At 52.2% G+C, this 18,396-nt stretch overlaps 1 protein-coding gene across 1 annotated transcript in view; it reads right to left on the reverse strand.

Moving 5' to 3' along the window:
• Positions 1–18,396, reverse strand: part of ITGA2 (integrin subunit alpha 2) — a 73,530-nt gene that overhangs the window by 44,972 nt on the left and 10,162 nt on the right. The window contains exons 2-3 of the mRNA XM_087815265.1: positions 12,759–12,879; positions 1,767–1,876 (exon numbers count right to left, since the gene is read on the reverse strand). Coding sequence (XP_087671391.1) covers positions 1,767–1,876; positions 12,759–12,879 — 231 coding nt within the window. The remainder of the gene's footprint in view (positions 1–1,766; positions 1,877–12,758; positions 12,880–18,396) is intronic.

The raw sequence follows: 18,396 nt of genomic DNA on the forward strand, positions 1-18,396 counted from the left end.
GCCCGTCCCTCTCCGTGGACAACGCGTCTCCTGCAGGGAGGACAGTCACACTCGAAGTGCAAGCTCAGCTTCTCCCGGGTTTACCTTGGGTCGTCCCGGGAACTCTCCTTCCTTCGTCTCTTAGAGGAGGGAGCCTTCTTTCTAAGACTCATCTCCCAGGGAGCAGTGGCGTTAATTCCACCCAGTTAACTCTGCTCCTGACTATCGGCCACTCCCTCCTGACCGCCTCCTTCCACTCTCCCTACAAACGCGGCCACCGCTTTTGATTGGAAACCCTCTAGCCCTGCTGCCCCCCGGCGGGCCCCCAATTCTCCTCACTACTCTGCTCTGGACTGGAGGCCGCCTCCACGCCCCATCCCGTTCACTGCACACCTGCTCCCCAATTCTCTGTGACCCACACGCTCCCTTCAGCGCTGCTGGGCGCACGCTCCAGACAAGAAAGTCACGAAACACGGTGATACGGTGCGGAAAGAAAGGTAACCGAGCTTCTGTGTGTACGGTTTTATTCTTTTAAATGCATTATTTTTATTTAGGAAAGTAATTATGTACATGTCAGTACATGTACATAATTTTAAAAATGTATACGTTAGGGATGAGTGTTCAGAAGTTAGCGGTAATACGAAACATTAGGGAGGGTATAAGAAAACTTTTGAGCCCTAGTGTGTGTTTATCATCTTTAGAGATTTTACATTTATACGTGTTCTGTATCTATGGCGAGTGTGGCAGGTGTCTGGGGAGCACTAATCCACGTGGCCACCGCCCTCCTTCAGTAAGGCCATCACCTGTACTTGATGGTTCTACCCTCCGCCTCCAGCATTTCACACGACTGACACCCGTCCCGCGTCACTGAAAATGGGTTTCCTGAGCCCCTACTGTGTGCAGAAATGATGCTGGAAGTCAGGGAGACAGAGGTGTGTCAGAAACACTCCTGCCCTGTCTCTAAGTCTCGGTCACGGTTCCGGAATCTCTCCTGTCCCTCGATTTCCACAGCACTGTATTCTCCTACTAACCCACCCACGCCCAAGTTCCTCCGGATCCTGTGACGCCTCAGGGCTGGCTCTTTGGAACGATGCTGATGAATAAATTTAGCAACATCTTACTTGCATCAGGAAGTGCTGTGCAGAAACATGACTCATTTCGGTTTCCAGTAACTTTTAGTACCTCGTTGCATTAATAGAAAGCGTCCGAGATGTGGGTAATTGAAACAGCAATTCCAAACAATTACAGGTAATTCCAAATCCCGGAGATTTTTACTAGAATGAAGTCATTTGGACACAGCATCTCTGAAATCAGTCTTAGGACTGACATCTCTATACTTTCAGGGTTTTTTTTGAGGAGAGAGAGGTTTGGGCAGCCTCAGATTCTGTAAATAATCAGCAAAATGATCCTGAACGCTGGTGGAAGCTGGCTCCCCCCTGGGGGGTGGTGGTCCAGGAAGAAACTGGCTCCCACCTGGGGGCAGGTGGTCCAGGTAGAAACTGGCTCCCCCCTGGGGGTAGGTGGTCCAGGTAGAAACTGGCTCCCACCTGGGGGTAGGTGGTCCAGGAGGGAGCACGTTTCCCACGCGTTTCATTAAATCAAGTCTCCAAATGAAGTTGGAAATCTGGATTCAATCGGGGCAAATATAACTGAGAAAAAGAAATAAAGGCGCAAAATAGCTGTATTTCTTTAGGACTGAACTGTGATTGGCTTTGCTACTTTTCAATCATGTATATAAGAAATCGGGTTGCTATTTGTAAGAACTCACAGTGCTAATTACAACTCACTTTGCAGGTTGAGTTTCTCGCAGGCGGCAGAGGGCAGATCAACGGGACACTTGTACACGTCTCCCATGCGGTTGTCAGGAAAGCCACTCCAGGGGGAGCCCACCAGCAACCTAGGCACCAGAATTGGTTTTCATTAGATACGAAATGTTAGCTAACACGTCTTAAAGAGAAAACTGACTGCAAGACCGTGGAAAAACACATTTAATTTCCATTTTCCAGGAGTGACTAGCTCCTATCTGCTCAGCTACAGCTTGATCTTCTCCTGTCCTCTTGGCCGATCGAGACGCTTGACGGGTGCCGGCAATACGGCTGCCCCATGCCCGCACCCTGGGGGGTCCCTCTAAGTGGAGCTGACCGATGGAAACATAAGGCAAGCCACCAGTCAGCCACATGGTCATTTTAACCTTCTAGTAGCTACATTAATAAAATAAAAAGCCACATGTGAAATTAACATACTTTATTTAGCTCCGTATATCAAAACTAGCATGCGATCAGTATAAGGCCCTTCGTGAGCTATCTGAATTCTACTTTTCCCACAGCAAGTCTCTGAGACTCAGTGGGTACCTCATTCTTGACGCGTATCAATACGGACAGGTAACACTTCCGACGCTAGAGGCCACGGGTGGCTGAGGCTGACACAGTGGTCAGCCTAACGCTAAAGAAGGGAGCAGAATTAAAACCAAAAGCAAAAACTCACGTTTGTTGAGCGCCTTCTATGCCCTAAGGCCTTTCATGTTATTTAATTATCTATCTATCTATTTTTATTTCAGAGCGAGGAAGGGAGAGGGAGAGACATCAGTGATGAGTCGCTGATCGGCTGCCTCCCGCACGCCCCCTACTGGGGATCGAGCCCACACGCAGGCTTCTGCGCTGACGGGAACTGAACCGTGACCTCCAGGTTCATGGGTCAACACTCAACCCCTGAGCCACACCGGCCAGGCAGAACTTTCCTGTGGTTTAGGGAGCAGATGTGTTCTCTAAGTGGCTTTACGTTTGGTGTTTCTATGAGGGGATCTTTAGCAAGAAATACAGAGCAGCCATTTCTACAGCCGGAATAGAGGCTGCGGAGGTCAGGGCTGGGCCTCGGGCTCCCCGTCGGTTGGTTCCGCTTCCTCTAGGGCTTCTCCAGGCAGAGACCAGGTTTCCCCGCAGGGCCCTCGCCCAACACTTCTCACGGCAGCGGCAGGGACAGGAGACTGCGTGCGCAGCCTAATGTTCAGAAGGCGGTGCGGTTCCTCAGCAGCACCCAGTTACTAAGGAGGAGTGTCTGGAGTATACTCGGCACGTTTGCTTTGTCGAAGTCGGGGAGGATTAGATTATCCACCAATGAAACTTAAGTCCTTTCCTAAGCCGTTTGTCTAAATGCTTTATCACTATCAATTAAACCGCGTGTGCCCCAGGCGAAGTGCTACAGCAGATGAAAAAAGTCCAGGCACGCTTCTGTTTCCTAAACCTAGTAAAACTGTTTAAAATACGTGACCACTAAAACAGTAACAGATGAATGCAGAGATATGACGAGGTTTCCCTCTGGAACAGGTATCAAAATGGTCGAAGGGTGGGGGTGGCGTCAGCATTCCTAGCACGGGGAGCAAGGAACCGCGGAAACGGGGAGACACAGATCACTTGGAGAGACGGTCAATGGCTCGGCGATGAGTTTCTCCCCTCGTCACCTTATACAATCCTTCTCGGAACAATATTTTATAGCGCATTCTTGAATACTTTAATCACTTAATACTGTGATTAAGGCTAGAGTTGAAAGAGTTTTCTTCCTACGAGCGTATCATTTAGCACAAGTTACCTATTAAAATGTTCATTGTAGACAGGATTACAGCAAGACCAGGCATATGGGTTAAGGCTTTTGAAAAGGAAATCTAAATGTTGGATATTAATGTCAATATTCACTTTCTTGGTGGGAGAGAATTAGCACCAGGCTGGACATGCATATCTGAGCTTATCTCATGCTCTTCAGATTCATGACACTCAGAGGGAATCGGGAAACTTCTGAAGACTCGACTGTGAAAACCATCTTTCAGCTCCTCTGCCCGAGGCCTCGGTCTTCATCCCACAGCGGCCTGCACAGCATCACCTCTGATTTCTGTGGGGAGGACACGTCTTAAAGTACGAGAAAGACACAGAGACACAGGGCCCTGGCTCACCTCTCCAAGCCCGTTTCTTCCCATGCACCTTCCCAAACTCCGCATGTCTGTCATTCTAAGCTCAGCTCCTCCACCAAATCAGAGCCTCTCTGGCTTCCAACCTTCACACCGTCTGTAACCTGCCTGGCAAAGTTCTACTCATTAGTGAAGCCTCCCTTCAGGCACCGCCTCCTCCAGGAAGTCCCCCGGCTCTTCCGCATACGGCAAGGTGGCTTTGCTGAGTACTTCCAGCCTCCCTCTGACTTTCCCTGGCCCGTGTTTATCACATTACCTGCCTGCCTCCTGACCAATCCCCCACGAGAGAGGAAATGCCCGAGGACAAGGAACTGTGCTGTAGCCCCAAGAAGCTGCTTGCTGAGCGCATGAATGAAAAGTTAAATGAACAAACAAAGAATGGACGATTCTACACTATTATTGAAAAGAACTCTCTTGGTTGAAAAAAACTTAAGAAGAATTTTTTTTTTTTTTGCCTTTTTAAAAAACAAAATCCATGACAGTTTTAAATTCTGTTCTTATTGTCCAAGTTAAAGTTAAAAAAAAAATGAGAGGTAAAAAGGCCTCGGCCAAGCTGAGAGGAGGGCATCCTCTTACGGCTGCTCCGGCTGCCGTCCCCCGTCTGGGCCACACCCACCGTGCAGCAAACTGGGGTGTTTTTAAACAAAAGCTGACTGTGGGGTCGGGAGGGCAGGAAAGGCCACCTTCTAGCAAGAAAGGGTAACGCGAAGACGGCCCTGCCCTCGGCGTGCTGGGGACGAATGCTCACTCCAGCAAATCTCCCGACGGCTGGTAGTGCGTGGGAGGCTCCCAAACACCATCTGATTTCACGTACAAAACGAACCTGAGATGAGTTTGTGTCCATTTTCCAGATGGAACCACTGAGGCAGAGAGACAGCAACTTCCTCGCAGCCACGGCCCTCGTGGGAGCCCAGGGTAACTGGTTCTGGAGCCCGGACGCCTCACCCTCAGTCTTGCTGCCCTCCTCTCAGCGGCAGCAGGGCCTGGCCTGGGCCCGGACCGGGAGGGCTATCTGCACAGCGGGCGGGCTCCAGAACCACCCAGGAGGAGAACTGGAAACTGAGAGTCAGGCTGCACCTGTTGTCGTGGGGCTGTGACCGTGTGGTGCAGGGGGAGCTGCAGACAGGGGTGGGGGCGGGGGACCCCCGCCAAGGCCATCCTGTAGGAACAAGTCACACTGTGGGCCAGGCAGGTAAGAACGGGGGATGCTCGGAATGTACCAAATGTGGTCATTCCTGTCCATCCCACCACGGCCCAGAGAAATGCACTGGGGAGCAAAAGTTAAGTGTTTCTTGTCTAAAATGTGACCATTTATCCCCCAGGGCTTTCAGAGGTAAAGACTCGTGACCAGCCACTTGTTTTCTAGATGACAAAGCTCAAAGGGCTACTTTCTGTTTCCTGTGGACCAACCACTTCCCGGACACCTCCTCCTAGCCCACGGAAGGAGTCAGGATTGACACCTGCAGCCACAGGGGATCCGACATCTCCCCTGCCCCTGTGAGAGCATGACCCCCACCCGTCAGGCCAGAGGCAAGTGCCACTAAACCAGAAAGATTTGAAAGTGCTGGAAATCCTCCCAGAACCCATAAGTATCTGCCAGCATTATGCCATTTAAACCCTGAACACAAAACCACAAAATGCTAGAAAACAGTGTCAACCAGGCCATCTGGTGACTCGTCATAGGTGACAGGTCCTTCAAATATCATGAGCCGCACTGGCAAGTAGCCCGCAGGTCAGGCCAGTGACCACAGAGAGTTTCCAAGACCATCACTACCTCCTTCGTCGGCAGTGTTTCCAGTAGACCCTCCTCGTCACCGTCATCCGTGGGCCGGGGTGAGACCCTGCTTCCTGCGTCCTCACAGCCTGTCCTTACAAGGAAAGGCCATGGCATCACGCTGCTGCGCTGAGGAATTGCGACATTGCTAAATTCGTCAGGCAAAAGATGAGGGAGGCTGGTGTTTCAGCCGTAAACTTTTATGAGACAACTGTAGGGGAGGAGGCTCGTCAGGAGAGACTGTGACGGAGGTGGGGACGGGGTAAGCGAGTGGGGAGACCCTGCGAGGTGTGGCAGAGCCTCCACCAGCCGTGGACGTCACCCCATCGCAGGCGGACCCACGAGCCCCGTGGACAGCTGTGGCTGGGTCCCCAGCGACACAGTCCCGACATGTCAGCTCCGCTTCGCCTGCAGTGAACTGGGAATTCCTCCAAGCCTGCCCAAAATAGCGCTTACCGTTCAATTATCTTGGGCAAAACAGTGATTATGGAGAGTCCCGAAACGGAGCCAATGCGCCCACCTCCACGGGACCTCGAGAGGCTTTGTCACGTTGGTAAACAGCACTTACGGGGGCCTGGGTCGTTTCACAGCCACAGCCCGGCTGTTATAAATACCTTCCTTTGTCCGGGAGCCTCTAAACTCTCCTTTTTCCTTCAATACCAGCGAGTTTTCCAGGGATTACCGACAGAGGGACTTAACAGGACAAAACATGTTTTCTTAGATTCAACAAATGCTCACTGGGATCCCGAGGGCCGACATCTGCACAACGCCAGGGGGCGCCATTCCCCCGTGAACGGTGCGCCCTGGCAGGCGCACGCACAACCCGGGGGGCTGCACGTGGGGCCTGACCTCCTGTGGGCCAGACCCCATTCAGGTACTGGGGACACATTAGTGAGTCAGCCACTGAAAACTTTCTGGCGTTGCGGAGCTTACATTCTCGGAGGAAAAGAGAGACAAGGCATTTAATACCTTAGCAAAACATACGGGGATGGCAACTGGTACTCTGTGGGAAAAGCAACGGGACAGAGTCAGGAGTGTGGGGTGCTGGGGCTCTTATTAGAATGGTTAGGGAAGGCCTCACCCCGAAGGTGACATTTAAGCAAAGACTCGGAGGAGCTAAAGGAGCAACCCCGAGGCTCTGGTGGAAAAGTAGTCCAGGCTGCGGGAACAGTGAGTACTAAGGCCCTGTGGCTGGACCCGAGCGTGGGAAAGGGAAGTGGGAGGAGACGAGGTCAGGTCGGGGATGGGACCAGACCACAGACGCTTGGATGACATCATGGACACTCCCTTCTCCTCTGGGTGGAATGAGAAGGCTACCGGGGGGCTCTGAGCAGAGCCGTGATGGGATCTGACGAATTTTAGAAGGATTTTGAAGGCTGCTCTCTTGAGAACGACTGCGCAGGAGCAAAGGCGAGGCAGTCGGGGGCAAGGGCAGTAATTTAGGCCAAGGGCGAGCGAGGGGCCTGCAGGGATGGGAGAGCGGGGGTGGGGAGAATGCCCTTATTTTGGGTTCTCTCTGAAGGTGGGGACAGCAGGATTTCTTGAAGGTTAATTTTTGAGTTAAAAATAAAGGAAATGAGTCAAGGATGATCACAGGGTTTCTGGCTAAGAAACTGAAAGGGATGAGTGGCCAACATCAGACAAGGGAGATACTATCAGGTGAGCAAGATTTTGAGGTAGGAGGAGCTCAGGTGTGTCTATGAGGCACCCAAGGGGATATTTTACTTGGATAACAAGCGTATTGTACAGAAACCCACATCAGTGTGAGAAACTTCAAAGCCTACGTAGTAGGGAAACGTAAATGTCGCTCCTATATAGTTCAGTTCCAAGCCCTTGACAACACACGGGGTCGGTGAGCTTCACAGGGCGCCCGCTTCTGCCTGCAACCCGAAGGGAGCCGAGGGCGGGAAGAATTCACCCGCGGAGACCTGGCGCCTCGGGGAAGGAGGAAGGCGGGTGAAGCGGGTCACTGTTAGTTCTCGGCAGGGAGATCCCGCTGTTATCAGCTCAACACTGAAACCCTGGTGTGCGCGACGGGCAATTTTAGTGTCTAAGGCTCATTACACCGCCTGGGGCTTCTTGGCTCCCTCAGGAGGGGGGCGGCCGAGCCCTGATGGGGCGGAGCCCACCCACCTCCTTATTGCTGCGGCATCTTAGCTAATTGTTGTCTCGGAAACACCCTGGGAAGTAGCTTTTTTTCCCCCTTGCCTGGAGGCAAGGAAATCAATAAAATCTGGTTCTGTTATGCTGACTCATCCGACAGGCAGTTTTCCTGAAGTTACAATCGAAAGCCGAACTGCTCCATTTTAGACCCTTCAGAGGGTCTAACTTCCGAATCCTTGGGCCCCGGTGGGGAGACAAGAGATGATCTTGAGGCCACTGCATTTTTATAAATCAAAGCCCATGAGTAGTAGCTTTCAAGGAGGTACTTTGGCAGACGGTTGTTCTATCAAGAATAAAAATTGGAAGAGAAACAACATTTCTAAACTGCTTTTGGTTCATAAACCCTTTTACGGCATTAACTGCGCTGCCCTCAGACGTCTGTCTCCGCGAGCCCAGCGTGGCGACTGCCCCGTCCCCAGCAGGGAGCGCAGCCTGGGTGTGTCCTCAGGTTAAGCTCCCTCGGGACCCTTCCAGGGGAGAGGTCTGCCTACCAGGTGGGCACAAACAAATGACAGGTAGGTCCCACCCGTGCCACGGAGCATCCTCTAGATCCCTCTCCCGATGAAATCAGATGGGCAGAAACATTCAGACGCGTGGCCACCAGGAAGGCGGGCGGGTGTCAGCCCCACTCGCTCCTGTGCGTGAACTTTATTCGGGAGACGGACGTCCGGGGGTCCGCGCAGGGGCAGCTAGGACTGGCTGGTGAGGCCCGAGGGCCTTGAAGGCCGTGGACGGTCTTCCTCCAGACACTCGGGAGCAGCAGCTCCCTCCCGCAGGTGAGTCGAGAAGAGTGTGCGTGTGTGTATGTGCGTGTGCGTGTGTGTGCGTGCAGGGTACACACAGTACCAGCCCAGCAGGGAGGAAGGAAGAAGCGAGCCAGAACAGGGATATTTAAGATGCCCTCTCTACTACAGACGTTATTTGAAATTGAAATCACTTTATAAAGTTTATATGAAAATTATATTTTAATATTATTTATAAATGCCAGCTACATTCAGTCACTCTCTTCCTTGGATATTTATAAAAATGTGTGCATTTGGAATCTCTTATCTCCGTTTTGCATCATATATCCCAGGCTGATTATTTATTAGCTCGGTCCTATCTTAGGCAAACTATTTAGCTTTAGTCCCAGTCCCCTTATTTGTAAAGGGGGCAATGATTTTTACAAAGCTCTTGGAAACATTTTGAGTGTTATGTGTTTGGCAAAGGAAGAAGACCCGATAAATACCAGGTACTGTTAGACCAACATCCCCTATGACAGTCTCTGATGTCCGTCATAGAACTGAATGCTTCTTCTCTATTATTCATCTAAAATTCTGTCACAGACAATCTGGTGTATTTATAGCACACACAGAGCTTAACTGAATGTCTTCTTAATTAAAAAGTTGAAACTGTGATGTGAGCTCATATGGAGATACATTTTTTGTTGGCCATGACACGTGTTCACTCCAGGCCTCTTCAGGATTAAGCATAACCAGCCGTCGCTGGAACAAGAGAACACATTTCTGCAACTGGAAATACCCCCCCCCACTCCCACACAGGCCTGGTCACACAGTGACTGCAATGTTCTAACGAATTTGAGTCATAAAATGAGCTCAGATTGTTCTTGGGATAGGCCTCCCGGTAAGACAAACAGACCCAGTGTGTCTGCCACCAGCCTCCAGGAAATGATCCTGAACACCTCCCATCCTCTGTGCAGTCGTGGGTGATAAGCGCTGCGTCTTGCATCACCTGCGTCTGAGCATTCTGTGCGTAAGACGACCCTCAGCCTTTGCGGAGGGACAGCAGACCACGAGTTCACTACGGACGGAGGCCGCTCTGGGGCTCTGCCTGGGTATTCACCTGCCTTGAAAACCAGCCAGCTCATCTGTGACCATCCAAGAGGCTCCAGATTCTCAAAGCTACGTCACCACTATTTCCAGAGTAAATTCCTCAGTGTAATAAGTTTTTGGAAATGGGCGTGGGGAACAGCTGAAGTTGTACTTGAAAGATAGATGAGTGTGACTTAAGAAAACTCCGACCAGAACGGAAAGAGAGTCATCGGAAGGACTGAGAGGCTGAGAGACGCAGTTGAGGCTCAGCAAGAGACTATAAAGAAAGTCGGAGAGAGCAGAGGAAAATGCTAAAGCAGCAGCTTCCAACAAGCAGCTGGGGAGGAACAGAAATAAAGAGGTGTGTGTGTGTGTGTACTATGGATATTAGGTCTAAACGAAAAGGACTGCCAGTTATTAAAGGACTTCACAGCAGTGTCACTCTCTGTGCCTAAAACTAACTTGATTGGTATCAGAAGGAAAGTGGATGTTTAAACAGCCCCTCCCACACCTGCTTTTTCCACAATGCCCATGGAACTGCCATAAATCAGGAGGGCACAGCGCCCACTATGCACACAAACAGGCAGTTCTGGACTCGGGGTTTCACGGAGGTCCCTGAGCCTGAGCCTGAGAGCTATGAAGGCTGCTGGTCCTAATCGAGGCCACTCAGCCCTGGAGTGGAAACCCCCGCTCACCTGGGTCCTGCCACAGCCCCACCCTCACCTGGCATGTCACCTGGGCAAGGGCCAGGCACAGAGAGAGGTCAGAGGGGGACCATGCCCCTCTAGGGTCCCCGGCCTTGGGAAGAGAGTGAGCTCTTCATAGGGAGTTAACACAGTGAGTGACACTAACGTAACGCATACGGAGACGGGCGGCACTCATGCGTCTCGGGCATTATTCGTGGCTGCCTGCTCTGCACGTAGATCTCACTGACCGACGCCACTCCCCGCTCCTGGAAGGCAGGGTCTGCAGTGGGCACGCTGCGTCTCGCATGTGCCCGCCTGCAGTGGGTTAGGAGATGAGGCCCGTGCCCCGGCCCCTTCCACGGCTTTACACGGCGAGACCAGGGGAAGGACGAGCTGGACCAGCAGGCCAGCTTTTGTTCCTTCCTTCCTGCTGACACCCCCACAGGGTGTGGCCCTCAGGTCAGCGGGGTGCTCACCTTTCCCTCCTCTTGTGTGGTGGGGGCGCTCACACCAGCTGGCGGTTACATACAGGCTCGGGGGCAGTAAGGCCAACACTGGGCCCTACCAGAAAGCTTTTCAGAGCACCAGCCCCCCAATAACAGTGGTACCTTGTTTCCTAACAGCCACTGTCTTGTGTTTATACATCTTTCCGGAATGTCATGAGAAGGCCAAGGCAGGACTTAGAAATGGCTGGTGTCCCCGGTGTTGACATAACTTTGTCAGCACCAGAGTCTCACCACAAACGGCTGACACACTGGCCTTTTAACAGTCCTTCGCCTGCCCAGAGGGAGCCTTGTGGGGAGGAAGGGGACATGGCACCTCTCATTGTTCCCAGGCTTCTGCCTGGTGGCTTCCTGCCAACTTCCTATTCCTGTTGGTCTAACCCAACCCCCAGCTGCAACGTGGCCAGTGACTGAGTTTCCTTACTGTCCTTGGTAGGCTCATAGTCTCTAATGCATCCATGACTGATGGTGACCCTTTCACCCAGAGGTGCCCTGTCCCAGAAAAACTGTCACTTAAAAAGAATAACCTCAAGTTTAAGGCCAAGCTGTCCCAGCAAGGTTCTCAAAGCATAATTAGATACCTGTTAGGGATTCTCTCTCTCTCTCTCTCTCTCTCTCTCTCTCTCTCTCTCTTATCCCAGATAATGACAGTAATTGCTACTCTTTGGGTTTCCGGCCAGACTGCCCTTATCCTTCCAAATGGCTGACAAACTTTCTGCCACACACATTGCTTCCCAGGTCTCCTTGCATTGGTGACCACTCTTCTGCAGCCTACTCATCTCCACCCCCTAAGACCTATCTCATGATTCACCTCCTCCAAGACGCCTTTGGAGACACACCGCCTTCTCTAGTGATAATTTCATTTCGTTCCCCCATCGCAGACAGACAAGCTCCCAAATATGAATCATTTGGATTCTAAATGTTTCTTTGACTTCATTTTTCAGAGCATCAAACTTAAGTTCGCACAGGGAAAAAAAAGGTTATAAATTATAGCTCTTATTTGACAAGCCCATAACAGCCCGTTTAATCATTGCAAAGAGCTCTAGAGGACCCCGGACCGGAAGCTCCAGGGTGAGTCTGGAGTCTCCTGCGCCGCAGGGTGTGAGGTTCCAAAGGCAGGACTCCTGCCCACCGGGGGGCAGCAGCTCTGAGAAGTGGACCCACAGCTCTTCTGCCTACAGACAACTTTCAGAATCATCTGGGCTTATTCCCACAATTACCATGGGAAACTGGAACCAGCAATGGGGGTATCTATTTCCATATCCACGAAGGTGGTTGTCTATAAATGTATCCATGGTTTATAAATGTAATTATTACATGGCATTAAAAAAAAACTCGGGGCATTTTGGGAAAAAATAAAAGATGCTAAATGCACTAGAGAAAGGTACCTTTGTAACTTTTGCACGGATGCTGTGAGGACCCTTCTCACATGAGGTAGGGAAGGCTGGCTTGGAATGAAACCAGCAGACAAACCTTGCTGAAGGAGACAATTTAGGAATAATTCTACCGGCTAGAAATAGCCCAGGGGCTATTGAACATTTACAGCTACTTGAACATTTACAAAGCACAATGGATACCAGTTTACAGAAAAAAGAAATGGAAATAGATCTATCTTCTATCAAATGGTCAAAGCTGGCATTATGAATTTGCTATGAATATGTAGAGAAAATGTTCAATCTAGGTTTTTAGAAAGTAGCATCAGGCCACCCCATCAATCATCAATCCGAGAGTCATCAACTCTCAAAGAAAAATTCTTCACTGAAAAATACTGGAGGCTTCCTCATCAATAATATAGTCATAAACCAACATGAACAAGCAATTTCAGTCCAACATTAAACCTATCTCATGTTTTTACTGAAATCACGAAGAAGAGAGTGTCCTTACCAGTTGCCCTTTGGGTTGATGAACTGCTGCACCGCGTAGCCAAACTGGGCCCCCGAAGGGCCCGAGAAGATCCTCGCCTCTGGGAGTCCGACGTTGTAGGCCATGCAACAGCTTAGAATTCCTGTTAGAAAAATAAAACACTGTCCATGTCTACAGTTTGTGAATATAAATCGAAGATAAGGGCCACCTTCAAAACAACTTGTAGGACTTCAGATGCATCATTCATTATCACTCATCCTCACAGCGACCCTGAGAGAGGGTTGCTGACATCGTAATTGTTTCCAGAGATCTCTGAGGTTTCTGGAAATAAGTGAGTCTCACAGGTGGAAAGTGACAGGGGTAAGGGTTTGAGCCCAGGGCTGTCTGACTCAAGAGCTTGAACCCTTAACCACATACCACCTCCAAGGATTTCTAGGTAACTTCGGAAAGCGACTCCAAGCCACCGCGGGCAGGGTCTTCTCTTCCTGCTGAACCTCCCCGGGGACCTTGACGCGGGCCCCATGAAATGTGTCCTGAACCGGCGCGGCTGACGGCAGCAGAGGAGGGGGGCCACCCCAGCTCCCGGAGCACCAACCGCATCCTTTCCCTTCAGAAAGGATCGTTCTGAGGGTGAAAATGTAGGGAAAAGTGTCCTTTCTCTTTAACTCCTGCGGCAACTGTCAAAGGAGGTTTTGCTTTTGGAGGCTTCCAAAGAAACGATCATTATTTTCAAAAACAAGAGACCAAGAAGGATGAAGCCTTGAAGGGCAGTTTTGAAAAATCCTTGTTTCTAATGGAAAGGGAACGAGGGGCGAGAGTCGGGCCGCGTCCAGGAGACTTCCACCTGCCATGCTCAGCTTTCTTGGTACCGGAGGCCCCTAAATTCCTCCTAATTTCTCCCTTTTGAAACAGAAATGTCTATGACATGCCTGTCACACCGCCGTATTTTAGGAGCAGATAACTTGTTTCCTAGGCTCCCAGACCCACCAACGGGGGGACATTTTTGCCCCAGGACGGATCACACCCCATCTCTCCAGTACCTGACTTAGGTGAGAGCGTTTCCCCTGGACTCTTGGGCGCACCCTTCCTTTGCTGTCCCCTGAGAGCGTCCCCTGTGTCTTGGTGACACTTGAACCTTCCTGTTGCCGCTGTGACACCCAGCTGGCTGTCCCATGTCCCTGCTCCTGCTGGCACCCCTGCAGCTTCTGAGGCCCGTTTCCAGCAGGTCCAGGGAATGTGCTCCCTCTCCTGACAGCAGTGACATCCTGTGCCCACCACTCTGTCGCAGAGATTCAGGCCTGTGTGTGTGTGTGTGTGTGTGTGAGTGTGTGTGTGTATAAAATAAAATTTAGCTGCTACGTGATAGAATGAGCTCCATCACGATTCCCTGTCCTTACGCGACCTGCCAGGGTCTAATTAACAGGGGAAATGAGCTCACTATGTGCACGGTCTCTCCAGCGTTAGATATCTTAAAAGTGGGGGAGCAGTTTGACGTCACCTCCCCAAGTTTCTGCGAGTTGTTAAATAATTGGTAACACACTTCAACGGCATGTTTGAGCCCACACAGTGGGGTGACAGCACACTGGTGGTTAGAAACGTGTCTCCTGAACGTCCATCCCAGTTCTCTGCTTAAACTTCCACTTCATCTTCTTTTGCATTTTATTCCCTAAAAGTAAAACTGAGCGGCGGTGCATCTGAACAACAGAGGTTACAGAGAAAATATGCAAATGTGGCCTGTGGCCCACGGCTCCGTCCCCTCGGCCCGCGGCAGCCCTGTGGGCCTCTGCTCCCGTCCCCTCCCGTCCAAGCTGGCAGCACTGCTGCTGGGACACATTCCTGAGAGCCGGGTAGGTCTCCCGTGGACGCCCTGGGACCCAGCCATCAGAGCGAGCCCTCTGCAGCTCTCCCTGGGCAACTCCATCCCGCTGCCTGCGGGAGGGGCCCAGAGGACCCACGAATCACACGCCAATCTGCTCGGCACCGTGTCTTCCAACCACACTTGGCCTCTTCAGAGCACGCTTTCCCAACAATGGCTCTTTTTTAGCTTTTTTATTAGCTTTTTTATTTTTTGTAATTTAGATAGGCCGAGAATTTCTCAAATCATTGACTACTGTTCTTTTATCTCTTTCCTCCTGCATTCTACTCCATTGAGCAAGGAAAATTCGGCTTCTCCTTCAACGTTTTGCTTGGAAATCCCTCAGCTAAATCTCTAAGTTCATCGCTTAGAAGGCCCACTGTCCGAGCATCTGTAGGCCACATCTCCTGCCACTGTGTAGCCGGATCACCTTTCCTCCCGTTTCCAGTGACCGTCCCCATTTACTCACAGCACTCAGCGGAAGGGGCTGCGACATTCGGGTTTCTACCGACAGGCTCCACAAGGTGGTCTTCACAGACCATCTACCCCCAGTAAGGTGATGTTCACAGATTTGGGGACTAAGACATAGAAATATCTTTTGGGGGGTGCACCATTCAACTCAACACAATGGGTACAAAATATTGTAAGATCCTGGCAGCCGTTCGCAGGGCCATTTCTCAGGGGAGTGTCCGCAGCCAGCAGCCTGAGGGTGTCGCAGCTTCTCCCTCCGGGACTAAGAGCAGGCTGGCCGGCTCCTGGCTGTAAATAGCAGGTTCCCCAGGCCCCGGCTCCCCTCCTGCGGTGCACCTGCTGGGTGGGCCTGCGTCACCGGGCCCCTCACGCAGCGCCCGTGAGGTTGCGTGGGGAGCACGGGGCTGACGCAGGCTCGCTCATGCTCACGTGGGCCGCTGTACTCTGAGTAATACCGTCCTTGGTCTCTGACTCAGGACGCTCAGGGCATCTCTCAGGGTCCACGGAGCGGTGACAGACCAAGGCGTGAGCTTGCACACCGGGCCCGAGAGCGTGGAGAGCAAACAACTTGTAGCCAGGATGGTGGGGACTAAGTGACCGTGAAGGTGACGCTTCTCGAATGTCTAGAGAAACCCTGGGAAATTTTCCCACGGGGTGGAACAGGGATTCGAACACGCCTCCTTTCCATGTTAAGCAGCAGGGACTCCGGCTGACACCTAGGTCACAGCTTGCCGCTTCACGGTTGCTGCCTTTTTCCACGGCATCTGTCACTCATCGGACGGTGACTCTGCGTTCCTATCAGAGGCTGCAGCACATCCGCGGCCAGAAACAGCCGCTGGCATGTTGCTAAGCCTTAGGGGTGCCGTGAGTGAACCGCGTGCCTCCCCAGTTCAGACGCTGCGAGCCTACCTCCTCGCGTGACTATTTGAAGACAGGAACTGCAGGGAGGAAATGAAGCTTAAAGGAGGTCAGAAGGGGGGACCCTCGTGGGACAGCACCGGCGTCCCTGCGCGGAGAGGGGCGCGGTGTGTGCGCCCACAGGGCACAGCGAGGAGGCGGCGGTCCGCAGGCCGGGGGAGAGGGCTCCGAACCCAACCCCATGGCCCCTCGCTCTTACTCTCATTCCCAGAATGGAGAGAAAATAAACTCCTGCTGTGGAAGCCCCTGCCGGTGTGTGGTGTTTTGCTGAGGCAGCTCCAGCAGACGGGACAGGGAGGACCCTGATCACGCCAGAAGGTTTCAATGGGCTATTCTGAGTTTCAAAGATGATTCTACCAACACCCAGGTGCACAGATGCAAACACAGAGGAGAGACACACTAATGCCAGTTATATCATTTAAGGTGCATATTTTGTGTGTCGGTTTTTCTGTGATGACGTGAGAGGATCAAGTCTTGGAGGACCATGCACGGGGTTGGGTGGTTTGAGCCCTTTCACGTTTTTGATCGTGTGGACAGTGAACATTTGCAAAGTCCGCTGCGATCGCTTCTCAGGTCCATTTACCATAACTCAGTGCTTTCCAACAGCTCAACAGGTCCCCTTTTTATAGAAGGACGTTGGAGGGTGAGTCGTCATCTGGCCGACTCGCCATGTCCCAATGGCTGAGAGGATGGGGGACCACTAGGAGCGCCAGCTCCTCCATTCACCGTCTATGGGTCACTTCCTTCCTACATTCCTTCCCCGTGAAAGCAGAAACTCAGCAGCATTTTTGTGCATCTAGCCAGGCAGTGCCTGTTGGATGACTTGCTGAGCAACAAGATGGGCCTCCTATACCCTGAGACAGCGCATCAAACAACAGGCCTAGCCGCGGTCAGTATTTCTCTGTTACACCTCTGTCCACAGGCCACCTCCCTCCGGGCTTTCGGTTGGGGTCTTCCCCGACCTCCGCGCCTTCCTCTAACTCCCTCGATCCCATCTGCATGACTTACTACGGCATCCACCTCCACGTGGGACTCGGCTGCCTCGATAGCTGCGTGGTCACCCCCCGCCCCTTAGCCCTTTAACTCACTCGGCTGGGCTCCCGGCTCTCCCTGCAACTCGCCGACCCCAGCTTTTTGCACGTGTTCCCTCTGCGGGAACGCTCTCCTCGGAGCGCGTCACGCTCGCGCTCACCGCCTTCTCATCTCGGCATCACAAATGCGGGCCTATCAGAGCTGCCCTCCCTCATCCCTGTGGTGGCCGGGCTCCCGGTGGCCCCATCTCCTGTCACCCAGGCCTTGGTGGGACCCTCTTTCCTCAGTGATTTCAGACCAATGGAGTTGCAGATTCAAAACCCAAAATCAAATGTCACAGATGTCCCCATTAAAAGATAGATGAATAAACACATATACTATGTGTACATACATACATGGATACAAATAGACAGACATTTTATCTCCTATTTAGGATTTTAGAGGACACTGGCTTTTTATCGAGTATAGGGCGCTAACAGAAAGACTGACTGCGTTTTGGGGTAACGGGGTGGCAGGAGCAGGCCAGGGCGCCAAGTGCACGTATGTTTTTACACTGAAAAAATTCACATACTGGGCAAGAGCAACAGTGTATCCCAGCGCCAAGAACAGCCCTGTGACTTGGGCACCGCGCCCCTCACCCTATAGGAGCCACGGCGTCCTCACCTTGCAGTGGACACGGTACACGTGCCTCCCTCCTCGTGACCAGACAACGCCCGGGACACTCTCCACCCAGCGCCTCGCGAACCAGGAGCACGAAGGAAAAACTCCTTTTGTTTTGCGTTTTACTATTGGTACCACTCCGCGTTTCTGCGGGCGGCTTACTACTTGAGACAGTCGGAAAGGCACAGCTCCCTCTCCTCCGACGCCAAACGCCCCGAGGCAGTTTCCACGAAGCCCCGAGGCCACGCGGCGGAGGAGAGGCCGCCGCCTCCCTGCCTTTTGCTGAGCCACGCTCACAATCACACCGCAAAAGCCAAGAAAACATTACCGGCCCTCGGGCCCCCCAGGAAGCCGCAGCAGCAGGAAGTGGGGCTGCTCAGACCCTGACTTGGAAACTCAGAAAATAGCCTTCAGACTCTCAAGCCGCTGTTTCCCAGAATACGCGTGGCCGCGGAAGGCGGTCCCCGGTCACAGCCGCGCCCCGGACGCACCTGTCTCAGGCGCGGGCACCGTTGCCCCGCGGAGAGGACAGCGAGGCAGAAGGTGCGTAGAAAGGCCGCCCCTCACCCCGCAAAAATAAAGCAACTGAACTCAGAAAGCGGAGGCTTGGTGGCAATGACCACCCAGCGTGGACAAGCCAAGCTCCGGAATGTCTGGCTTACGGAGACCCTGCTTTAAAAGAGGGCAGGACAGACCCAAAAGCACAGAGTGACCCTCACAACC

The sequence above is a fragment of the Miniopterus natalensis genome, chromosome 3, assembly GCF_054644295.1.
Source record: "Miniopterus natalensis isolate mMinNat1 chromosome 3, mMinNat1.hap1, whole genome shotgun sequence".
Taxonomy (NCBI): Eukaryota; Metazoa; Chordata; class Mammalia; order Chiroptera; family Miniopteridae; genus Miniopterus; species Miniopterus natalensis.